Below are 12,372 nucleotides of genomic sequence, written 5' to 3'. Positions count from 1 at the left end.
GAGAGAAAGGGAGCTGACAGAGCAGGACGTATTAGAAAATATTATCAAAGAAAGAAGGCTCAGGTGATTGGGACATGTACACCGTATGGAAACTGGGAGACATGCTATGCAGGCACTGAACTGGGTACACAAGGATGGAAAGAGAAAGTGAGGAAGGCCCAGAAAGAACTGGCAGAAGAGAGTGGCAGAGGATATTGAATGCACATGCATCACCTGTGAAGAAAGACCACAACTAGCGAATGAGCGTAATCAGTGGAAGAACTGGACTGCCCAATGTGTCAGAGGCTCAGGAGGAACAAGTCTGAAGTGAGGCCTTATGAGTATAATACTATTTCTATTCTCCCTCTGGACAGATATCTGACTAACCCAAACACAAACAAGACATAATTTGGAAAACATAAAAGCAAGATCACAAAGCACTTAAATAACAGAGAGAAAACACAGGGAACACGAGATCAGAGAAAGCAAAAAACTATTATTAAATCACATAAAAAAACCCGTTGCTACCACTACCAAGCTTGTCCCTGGAGAGGGCAGACAGATACCATGAGGTAATATATATGCTTGTTGTATCAAAGGGAGAAAAATGAAAATGAATCATCAAGCTTTATGGGCCTGACCCAAAGACCAGGGTAATAATCAGTCCCTCCTCTGATTTCAATGGACTTTGAATCAGGCCCAAATCACATAAACTATCAAGGCCACATACTACTGTTGATCTGCACATGAAAGACCTGTTGACATCGGTGCAGAGTGCTACTCCCAATCTATGGCCCTGCTGTCTCTGCCCAGGTAAAATGCTCATTGAAGTCAATGGGAGTTTTGCATGCCTATTGACTGCTAAACAGGACCCAGTGACAGCATGACACATAGACTGCACTCTTGAATAGTCTAACACAGACATTCTCAATCTTTTCTGTATTGGGACCCCCTCTCTTCTTTTCCCAGCTGGGCACTAGTTGGGACCTACACTTGCATTCAATGATATTGAAAGAGCAGCACGGTCGCAACTTGTTTACAATCCCCAGATGAAGAACCCTAGATCTAATAGCTTTGCAGTGGTGGAAGCAGTAGATGGGACACAACCTCTTGCTTGGCTCCCTCCCCTCCTGGAAGAATTTAAAATTGAGCCTACTACTCCGTTTATCAGTAGGGGAAATTTCATACTGCAGGCTGTGAGGGACTCCAAGACTTGCAAGGGAGATGAGAGAGGGTTGCTTGTACATGGTCACATGTTTACACTAGGGTCTTCAGAAGTGCAGGATCTCTCAAAATGTGGTGCCAGGGGCATTTGCCAAGGTCCTCACTTAGGTCTTGTCTACACTAAAAGTTGCACTGTTTTAACTATATGGGTATAATATATATAATAATAATATATAGCGGTACAATGCCTTAGTGTGGACACAGTTCTATCAATATAAAGGTGTTGGATACGGGGATAGTTATGCTTGTAAGGTATGCTATTTCCATTTTTTTTTTTAAATAAAAAGTTTAGCTGTGACTAAATATAGATACATTTTGCTCCTGGAGAAAAACTGACTGCTGCCATATTTTAGTTACATTTCAAACACAGAAACTAATCTAAAATTACTGTGAAATTATAATCAGTTTACTAAAAATAAAGTGCTGTTATTTGTAGACAGTTATTCCCAGCTGATAGGAAGCCAACAGAAATTAAATCTAACCTTTTCTGCTTGATTTTCTTTTTCTTTCTTTTTCCCTTCCCTTGTTTTTAAAGAAGAGAGGTGGCAATTAAAAATGCAGTAGTACAAAGTAAGAGACTGATCCTTGCAGTCCTTGCTAAGAGAAAACTGTCCTTACAGTCATACTGCCAAAGTGTAGATTGTAGCATCAGATCCTAGGCTGGAAAAACAGAAAGTCTCATTCATTTCAATACAATGTTTTTGTTAAAAAAAATTAAAGTCAGAGTATGAAATTTTTAAAAGTCGTTTTTACTGACACTAGAAATTCAGGATGAAGATAGTGAGATATCAGTTCACTAGTATGGCTGACAGAGTGTCATAGGTTTGCACAGTGCTTTACTAGACACACAAGAAAAAGTTCCAACCCCAAGCAGCATAATTCAGACATATGCAAGAGACTGAATAACATTTCAAATGCATGAAGGTATGGAGACTGTGTCAGTCCAGACATCAACAAAGAAAAGCCTTATGAAAACTTCACATGCAATTTGGGAGGTAAACATGAATAATTTTCTGGCACTAGTTGGAGGGTTGGCTACAGTGGGGTTCTATAGGCTACCATAGTTAAAGGGACTGTTCCAGGACAGTGAGAAGATCTAGGTTATATTCCCTGTTCTGTTCCAGTGCGATCACGGACACATCACTTAAGCTTAAGGGCTTTGCTCAATAGGGATGGATTAAAGCATACACTTCTTAAATGCTTTGCTGAATCAGGGCCTAGAACACTCTGTGCCTCAGTTTCCCTATTTGTAAGATGGAGATAATAATACTACCTCTATCTGAAAAGGGCATTGTGAGGATACAATTATTAATTTTCATGAGGAACTCAGATACTTTGGTAATCAATGTCATAGAAATGTATTTTAGAGCTAACTAGCCATGGTGAAGTTTGATCTCTGAAAGCAACAATGAGTCAAAGGCAATACAGCTCCTGCCTTCTATCAACAAAGAGCCTGGAAATGACAGAAATCGGGATTAAACTGACAGTAACAAACACATTAATTATAATAATTAATAATGTATTATGGTAGTACCTAGAGACTCCATTGCTCTAGATATTGTAAAATACACAGTAAATGATCCCTGCCCTGGGCCATTTTACAATCTAGACAGGACAGACAATGGGTGGGAGACAGAAAGTATTATCTCCATTTTATAGATTGGAAACTGAGGTACAGACAGATAAATGACCCATTCAAGGTCACACAGGAATTCTGTGGCAGAGCTAGGAAGTAAGCCCAGATATCTTGAGTATGACAGGTTGAAAAACAGGATTAATTTTTCACAAACATTTTCATGCAAAGATTGTATACGGTGTTATAGCCATGTTGATCCCAGGATATTAAGAATAAAGTGGGTGAGATAATAGCTTTTATTGGACCAACTTCTGTTGGTGAGAGAGACAAGCTTTTAAGTTAACACAGAGCAGAAGAAGAGCTCTGTTAAGCTCAAAAGCTTGTCTCCTTCACCCACAGAAGTTGGTTCAATGAAATATATTACTTCATGCAAAATTTAAAAACTCAACTTTTTAAAAACTGAGTCCTAGTTCAGGGCTTTATGAGACCATCTTTACTCGGCCATGCCTCAAATATTACATATGTTTACAATCTACACAAAGGCAAGACAATGAAAGTCACTTTGAACGTTATTCATTCCCTAGGGGCCCACATTTTAATGGTGTAGAATTGGGCATTTAGGGATGACATCCCTGCTTCCCTAAAGTCACTGGGAATTTTGCTATTGATTTGGATGAGGCCAAGATTTCAGCCTAGGTTCCTTTGCTGAGAGTAGCTGGTGGTACCTATTACACAGTGAACAGAAAACTTGGTAAAATGGCCAATGAATTCTACACTTTTTAGTACAAAGGAGTTTACTTTTGATGGGATTACAGCTAATTAAAATTTAAAATGCAAATTAACTATCTCAAAGGTCATCTTGAAAATCCGTAGGCATCTGGTATTTATCAGCTGACACACAACTAAAGATAAATCCAAGAAAGCACGCCACCTTTCCAAGTGTCATGTTTCAGTCAATCCCGTACTGAAAGCAGGAATGAGGCAATGAGCAATTAGCACCGCCCGGGGAAAGTGATAATGCGGAATAAAAACTGGCAGCTCAATTCGATTCGTTTAAATAGAAATTTCCAATCTCTTTAAGGGGTTGCTTCTTTAACCCGACCGCGTGTATGAAAGGTGTGCTCCATAATCCTCCTGCTTTCAGACACAGACCAAATTTTGTGAAAGCCTTTTAAATGACCCTTTATTGTCTTGCCATCCAATCTTTCTAGGTCAAAATACACCGCAGGAGGGATGATCTCAGGGTCGCATCAGAATTATTCTAAAATCGACATGTAATTTGTGACTCAATTAGCCCTATTTTATGAGTCACGTGATCCAATCCTAGCCACATGTCAGGGATTACAGATTTGTGCTGTTAGTTCTGATCTCCCCGGGCCAAGAGCATCTCTGCGACCATCCAGGCAGGAGAGGGGAGAGACCCCCCAAGCCAGTTGCGTTTCATGTTCGCAGCGAACCCGCCAGGCGAACAAAAAGTTCCCAGCCCAGGAATGGGAAGTTGCGTCCCGTTGTTTTCATCCCCGCGGCAAGGATCGTCGTTGCAAACCATCCGCCTTGAAAAGCAGGGCAGGGGCGACCTTCGCTGGCATGATACACGCCTGGCAAGTCTCTGCGGGCGGCTGGGAGCCGCAGCACAGGGCCGAGGAGTCGCCAGGGCAGGGATCCCTCCTCCCGGCTACACACCTACTGCGCGGAGCGGAGCGGAGCCGAGCCTTCCTTTGCAAACTGCAGCCGGGCAAAACGACCCGCCAGTGACTTTCCGATCGCTGCCTGGGCCGCCTCCTGGCTGCCCTCTTCGGTGCAGTTTTCTCACCCGCCCCCCGCCCCTTCTTCCACGGCTGGAAACAAGCACGGGTTGGCGTCCAGCTTTCGGGCGGGGGGGGGGGGGAGATACTTTCCACTGCCATGCTGAGCGCACATTTCACCGCCAGGAGTTATCCCCCTCCCCCCGCAGCCCGGCCACTTGTCAGGAGCTGGCGGCGCCTCGTCCGGCTGGAGCGCCCCGCGGCCCCTTCCCCTGCTCCAGCCCCAGCCGCTGCAGCGGCGGCCCGGGCCGAGCGGGGAGCGGAAGGCGGGACAGCGGCCGAGTGTGCCGAAGCAGCTGCTGCCCCGAGCAGGATGCAGGCGGCGGGGGGAGGGGGGCGGGCAGCCAGCAGCGCCACACCGGCCGCCACCGCCTGGGGTTGCCAGCGTCAGGGGCCGGAGCCGCGAGAGCGGCTGGGGCTATTGTGTGCACTAGACAGGCAGCGGGGGGGAGAGAGAGAGACACACACACACACCCCGCTCAGAGGGAAAGTATCGCGAGAGCGGCTGGCTAACAACCTGCTTCACAACACAAGAGCGCTGCTAGGCGGCCAGCAACAGAGCCCGGGGCTCCCGTCCGCCTCCGGCTGCACGGCCAGGCGCCGCCGGCAGCCACATCTGGGGCGCGCGGGGGGCAGCCGCACGTGCCGGCCAGCGAGGCAGGCTGGTAAGTACCAGCGTTGGTGCCTTCCCGGCCCCCCCCTCCCTGGCTGGGCTGCACCCCCTCTGCCTGGGGGCACCCCCCGTCCTCCCCCCCCTCCCGGGCTGCCCTGTGGGGGTTGTGTCCTCTTTGCTGCATTTGATCCCTCCCCCCGACCCACACACACAGCCAGCCTCGGGCCACAAAGGGACAGTCCAGCCAATAGTCCCAAGTTAAGGGGGCCGGGGGGGTTGCAATGAGCCATCCCAGCGAAACTCTCCTCATCGCGCCTCCGAGCTGCCTTCCCTCCCCGGGAAAGTTGGTGAGTGAGCGGCCCTGGAGCTGGGAACTCCCCCCCCCCCAGCAAAGGTCAGACGGGCTCCCCTCCGCAGCGCCAGCCGCGGGATTGTTATGAAGCAACTTTCCCAGTATTATTCTGGGGGGGGAGGGGGGAGCAGGGCAGAGCCGAGCCAGGGGAGGACTCGGTTGAAGTTTATGGGATTTAATGGATGGCTATAAATGGGGTTGCTGGAACTTTAAAAGGCAGCAAGCTGTGGTTGGCTGGTAGCTAGATTTGGAGTAACATATGGCATTAAAAGGAGCACAGCTGGAGGTAGCATTTCCATCGCAGTGAAGTCAGAGCAGCTGACTCTCCAGCTTGCAGTGTAATTAGCAAACCGAGCACTCCCTCCCTCACTCGCACACTCTCCTCTCTCGCACACGCACGCACTCACTCGCCCTTCTGCTATTCTTCCGCTACTGCCGAGCAGCACCATCGCCTCCTGCGCCCAGCCCCGGGGGCGCCTCCAGAAGGAGCTTTTTTTTTCCCATGCACCCCTCAATCCCTGCGGTGCAGCCGGGTGAGGTGAGCCGCCTTCTTGGATCTCCCTGCTTGGAGCTGTTGCTGCAGGTAGTTGGGCTTGTAGCCTCGCCCCATCTCTCTCTCGTTATTGGTTTGCTTTTAATAACTTTTAGGGCAGTAAACTTTGTGGGTGGCTGGCTGGGTGTGTGCGGGCTTGATTCATAGGATCTTTCTCCTCCCACCCCAAATCTGGGAAGTGTTCGAGCTCCTTTTCCAGTACACGCCATGAATGAGTGATCTATTATTTAATGTCGAATGATTGTGCATAAAGTTAAATGGGGGCGTGGATTAATTTCTTTCTTTAAAAAGAAAAAAGTGGATGCCCCAAGTTAGCATTTCCAGGAATGCATAAACTGCTGGATTGTCTGTCTCTCCCTTCCCCACTCCCCCCATCCCAAGTTGTTAGTGAAAGAGACAAAGGTTGGAGGTGCTGCTTTTTAGAAGCTTTTGTTTACTTACAATCAAGTTTTTCCTGTTTGGAGCAGGTGTTGAGGGATGAGAAGCACGTTGGTTTTGTTTTTTTTAAAAATAAAACTATTATAGACAATTAACAGTGAACGTTATCTCCAAGGCTGTTTCTTTGGCTTCTATTACCCAAAAGCCAATCTGTTTGTTGCAGCTGCTAGGTGGCTTTCGTTTATAGTAGCATTCAAGTTTTTCCTGTTTTGAACAGGTTATGAAGGAAGAATGGAGTTTCCAGACCATAGCCGCCAGTTGCTGCAGTGTCTGAGTCAGCAGCGTCACCAGGGCTTCCTGTGTGACTGTACTGTTTTAGTTGGAGAAGCTCAATTCAGAGCCCACAGAGCTGTACTTGCTTCTTGCAGCATGTACTTCCATCTTTTCTACAGGGACCAGTTAGACAAAAGGGATATTGTGCATCTGAACAGTGACATTGTCACAGCCCCAGCCTTCAGCCTGCTGCTTGAATTCATGTATGAAGGAAAGCTGGAGTTTAACAGTCTTCCAGTTGAAGATGTTCTTGCTGCAGCGAGCTACCTTCACATGTATGACATTGTGAAAGTCTGCAAGGGCAAGCTGAAAGATAAAGAATTATGTCTGGAAGAAAAGATGAACGATGAAGTCGCTAATTTGGAAAAAGAGGAGCATTTTTTAGACACTGGAGTACCCCTGGTACATGAGTGTGACCCAGGACACAAACAAAAATTCAGTCTCGCAGAATATGATAGAGCAACGAGTAAAGAAAGGGTCGGTGGTCACCCTGGCTGGTCCTCTGATCTAATAAGTGTCAGCTCTGTGTCTGTAGAGGCAGAATCCTGCACCATAGCAGCTGGAAAAACAAAGGCTAATGTCAGTAGTTCCGCAGGACCTTTGTCCGAAAGGTCTGTTAACCATACCCTGGCTTCAAGCGATGTGGACTGTGCTCTCGATTTGTCTTTCAAGCCTGTGTCTGGGAGAGATTCCTTACACCCCTCCTACGTCTTTGGACAGCTGGCTTCCGACAGCCAGCAGCAGGGTACTGAGCCACTTGTTAAAGATGAACAAGACTTGCTGTCGGATCAGGAGGACGGTGAAGCAAGGAGTCCAGAGAGTCAGCATTTTGGGAATTCAGCCAAAAGCCTAGTGACAGGGTTGGGACACATGTTCACAGGAAACGGCAATTCTCATGCAAGAGCAGATGATCTAGATCAAGACAGAGATGAGAGTGAAGATGACATGGATTCATCAGATATCTCCTCCTCAGGTGTGCTTGTGCCTCCTGGGCATATCTGCATTTGCCCCCTCTGTAGCAAAGTTTTTCCGAGCCCACACATCCTGCAGCTGCATCTGAGCTCTCACTTCAGAGATAAAGATGGCTCAAGGACCAGGCTGTCACCTGATGGTTCGGTGCCCACCTGTACACTCTGTGGGAAGACTTTTTCTTGCATGTACACTTTAAAGAGACATGAAAGGACTCACTCGGGCGAAAAGCCTTATACCTGTGCCCAGTGTGGAAAGAGCTTCCAGTATTCCCACAATCTCAGCCGGCACGCAGTGGTGCATACCAGAGAGAAACCCCATGGCTGCAAATGGTGTGAAAGACGATTTACACAATCCGGTGACTTATACAGACACATCCGTAAATTTCATTGTGGCCTCGTAAAGTCCTTGGTGGTTTGAGACAAGCTCTTTTTGTTGTTGTTGTTGATAATGTAATGTGTGGGGTGTTTTTTTTTTTTGTTTTGTTTAAGGCAGCATCTGATTTTCTTTTTGCTGATGTTCACATCTGTTAAGGATGCTGAAAGATGCTTAGGTGTATACTTCAATGGCCTTTTTGCCACAGCTGCCTTTTTTTTCTGCTCTCCCTGCCCTCGCCCCAGGTTGTCTGTTGTGCACCCGTGTCACATTATGTCCGAGTTAGTAGAGTGAAAATGATTTAAGTACTTCTGCAATGATTTGGCTTCTATTTTTCATGCTGAAAGTACTTGCTTCATATTCATCTCTTCCCCCCCCCCTCTTTTTTTTCCAGTTTCAAAAATGATTGGCAATGGAATCCAAGAAATACTCCAAGATTTACTTAAGTCCCCTAAATGCTATCTATGTATTTTCATAAGAGCTGAACTATAGCTTATTCGTTTGATGTGTGAGAGGGAATCTGCTCGCTTAACTCCATGCGTCTCAGGATGAGACTGCAGCCTTTTCAAGAAGTGGCCTTAACTTGGCCCAGATTTTTTAAGAGGCTTGAGAATTCCATGAGTTGTATTTCTAGATGGTACAGTTTGGCTTTTGATTCTTACTACTGTATCAGAGTAGTTTTGCAATCAGTCCTACAATCTGAATGAAAAGTCTTGCATACAGACTTGGCATACATAGTCAGAAGGAAAGTTTTACATTTTTCTCCCCTTCCCTCCTTCTCCAAGAACTATTATTTGTTGAATAGCACTGAATTGCTTTTGAACTTAAAATCTGGCTAGAAACATATTTCTATCTGCACTATATTCACTCCTCAGCTGTTGAAGGATACGCACTAGAGTATACATGTAAATTCATGTGATATATGAACACATTTCCATCCCTGCCTCGACACAAACACAGGGACCAAGCCCGCTCCTGTTGGGGAAAAATTACTTCAGTGAGTAAACTCACACTGGGTGCAAAATTGTATCTGTAATATGTGCCATAACTTTGCTTATGCATTTGGGAATGGATAAAAGTATGCAACAACTGCAGAGGCTGGTGAAGGAAATGAAATGGCTGAGCAGCTAGTTAGCAACTGACCGCCAGTATCCTGAAGAGTCCATCTTTTTTTTTTTTTTTTTTTTTTTTTTTTTTTTTTTTTTTTTTTTTTTTTTTTTTAATATCAATTTACAGGGATTTCTAATTTAGTTTAGAAACCTGTAGCATCTTTTGGTACATTTAGTACAATTACAAATTTTTTTAAAATGACCTATATTAAAGATCAGTAGCTTGGATTTTTTTTTTTTTTTATGGCTTATATATTGGTAACCGCCATGGGCCACGTTCTGTGGAATTCTACTGATTTCTGAGGTAGCACAAATGCAAGACAGCAGACAAACTTAGCCCTGCTAATTTCACACCAGCTAAACGAAATATTAACTTTTTCATTTTTAAAAGAATTTAGACATCTGTAATTCTAACTAATTATCGAATTCCAAATACAGTAATTCAATTATGCCTTTCCAGTTAAAGCATCCATTCAAGATACACCCTTACAGAGCTGAATTCTTACAACATCTGTGGTTTTGAATGTCGTTCTTCTGGACTGAATCTTTTTCTTTCTTTCTTTTTTTTTTTTTTTAAATTAAGAAAAAAAGTTACTTTGTGACGTTTACTGACACTCCTGGAGTGGTTTCTTGAAGTTCAATAATTTATTTTTAAATGAATTTGAAGCACTGAAGTGGATTCTCCTAAATACTGTACTTCAGAATATCGGATTTCATCCCAAAAGAAGGAATTGTCCAGCATTTCCCTTTACATATATTAAGTAAGCACTACTACCTATGTGGTTTCAACAGTGTAATTGTGATATTGATCTATTGTGAGAGTACTTCAAAAAAAAATCAGGATTTCACTTGTTGCAACCTCCTCCTTATTATTCATCTCTTAAACTATGAATGTACTCATAATGTGAAATTTTACTTTCTCTTCGTTTGTTCAGTCTAATTTCTTTGCATTACTGTAAAATATTTTTGCTGAACCTGTTACATAGGAACAAGTGGGAGAGCATTGTAAGTGTAAACATAAGTGGCTTTGGTACTGTGGTCTTATTCTACTTAATCACTTTTTTTTTTTGCTGTGATTGGAAATAGCACTGAACAAAAATCTACTAAAATTAAGTTATTTTTTTTTCTCCTGATGATACTTGATATAGTATTTATTAGAATTTTTTTGAAGTGGAATTATTACTGTTTAAACTATTTCAAAGTAAGTTAATCTATGCTTTACCTTAAATCTTACACAAACTTCTGTACATGTTGTAAAGTGAACAACTAATACAGTAGTGGTATCTAAACTAGCAATATTTTTTTAATTTTGCATTTTTTGTGATATTGCTGTTGCATTTCACTTTCTCTTCCTGTTTTTATATTTTTTAAAAAGATCAAATATCATAAATTGTGCCATAAAAGACATCATTAGTATATGGGGGCAGGGGAAAGTCAAAACAATGTTTGCATCTGATTTTAGTCTAGAAATAATTCACTAAACTAATGCTATGAGCATGCTGTGTACTGCATTGAAAATGGGATAAAAGTAAAAGGCATATAATAAGCTGTGTTTTTTCTTTTAGTGCGTTACTAATGCACTGTCCTTTTCTCATAGCTTAGTATTTTCTCCCCAACCTTAATAGCTTGAATTTCTAACGTAAAGACGTTTGCACTTATTTTTATTTAAAGTTACTTTTTTTTTTTTTTTGGTGTGCTCTGATTTGGGGAATTTTTTTTAAAGTCGCAATAGCGTTAAGCATGTCTTCAAAAATGGTTCATTACTCTACAGAGAAGTACTAAAAACATTGCACACTTACGTTTGTTTTCATAAAATATTTCACTGTGGGGAGTTACCTTCTCTGTAGAGAATAGTTCTGCTCCTAAATTTTAAACACTGGATTTGTCTTCTACTACAAACAAATACTGTGAAGTTAATGTAAAAAAAAATCATCAATATTTTTAATTGTTTTTAATCTTGGTGCAGTTCAGATTAAATATGTATATTTAAAGACACTAATTTTTGTGGGAGAGTTTTATAGTATACAGTATGTAGAAAAGCTATTGGAATGGAATATATTTTATAAAAATGTTCTATCACTGTTTTATAGTGAACTATTTTTTTCTTCAGTGTTAGTACTATGCTGTTTAGTCTAGATACGACAATCGCGTAAAGAGTGACTTAAGGAAAAGCTGTTAGCACGTAGTATATTTGCGTGGAATTTTGTTTGCAACTGTATTGGTATGTGCTGTAAAATGTGACAATCGTGATTAGGATTGTTGTCTTTATAAATTTACACAAAATAAAACGTGCTAGAGTTGTACATTGAGCCCTTCCCCTCTTTAACTGAACTTTTAAAAATCTCTCTGATCAGGGTTTCACACTCTCTTTGAATGACAAACTTACTCTTTCAGGGCCACTTGGATTTTTAGACACTTGGGGGAATTGTTATATTCTTGTTTTATGGGGACTTAGATTCAGTGTTTAATCCCTTACACAGTCACGGAGGAAAACGAAATATTCACACCTTGTTCTTCTGTTTTGATGTCCTAGTCATACTGGACCTGACTCACAGTTTACTGATGTCAGTGGGAATCTTTCCACTGACTTGAATGAGAGTTTGGATCTGGCCCATTTGTGAGCAACGCTGTGGTATATGCTCTGTATCTAGAGCTATGATTGCTTCTGCTGAGGACATGAATACCAGATCACAGGTTCCAATCCTGCAAATGCTTAAGGATTTATGTAACGCTACTCAGATGGTCCAGTTGACCTCCATGAGACTACTCCTGCATAACTTTTTTCAGATGAAGGTAGTCTCATTGAAGTCAGTTGGAGTACTCACATGAGTAGAGTTACTTACATGCGTAAACATTCACAGGATTGGGGCCTTAGGGTTTGAACCTACTCCCACTGAAGTAAATATAAAGGCTCCCTTCAATGGGAACTGGAATTGGGTCCTTTAAAGAAGAAAGCAGAAGTTGGACGTGCTGGCTGTCTCTGAAGAGATGAAATAAATGTGCTGTGTTTTGCTATATTCTGAAGGACCCAATAAGGCACAGAAAGTTTGAAAAGCGATATTGCAGAGAGCTGCAAGGAAGAAAATCCTAATATTTCAGGGAGGCA

General features: G+C 43.0%; 1 protein-coding gene across 1 annotated transcript; it reads left to right on the top strand.

Annotated features, from left to right (window-relative positions):
* Positions 1-4,553: 4,553 nt before the first annotated feature.
* On the top strand, positions 4,554-11,569 carry ZBTB42 (zinc finger and BTB domain containing 42). Its single transcript, XM_067554958.1, has 2 exons — positions 4,554-5,249; positions 6,758-11,569. The coding sequence occupies exons 1-2, from the start codon at positions 4,685-4,687 to the stop codon at positions 8,200-8,202; spliced, it is 2,010 nt and encodes a 669-aa protein (XP_067411059.1). The 5' UTR covers positions 4,554-4,684; the 3' UTR covers positions 8,203-11,569.
* Positions 11,570-12,372: the final 803 nt, after the last annotated feature.

Source organism: Emydura macquarii, unplaced genomic scaffold, assembly GCF_026122565.2.
Source record: "Emydura macquarii macquarii isolate MOO-44397 ecotype Brisbane River unplaced genomic scaffold, CSIRO-AGI_Emac_v2 contig_1551, whole genome shotgun sequence".
Classification (NCBI taxonomy): Eukaryota; Metazoa; Chordata; order Testudines; family Chelidae; genus Emydura; species Emydura macquarii.
The sequence above is the reverse complement of the archived record's forward strand: the minus strand, read 5'-3'. Positions and strand labels throughout refer to the sequence as shown.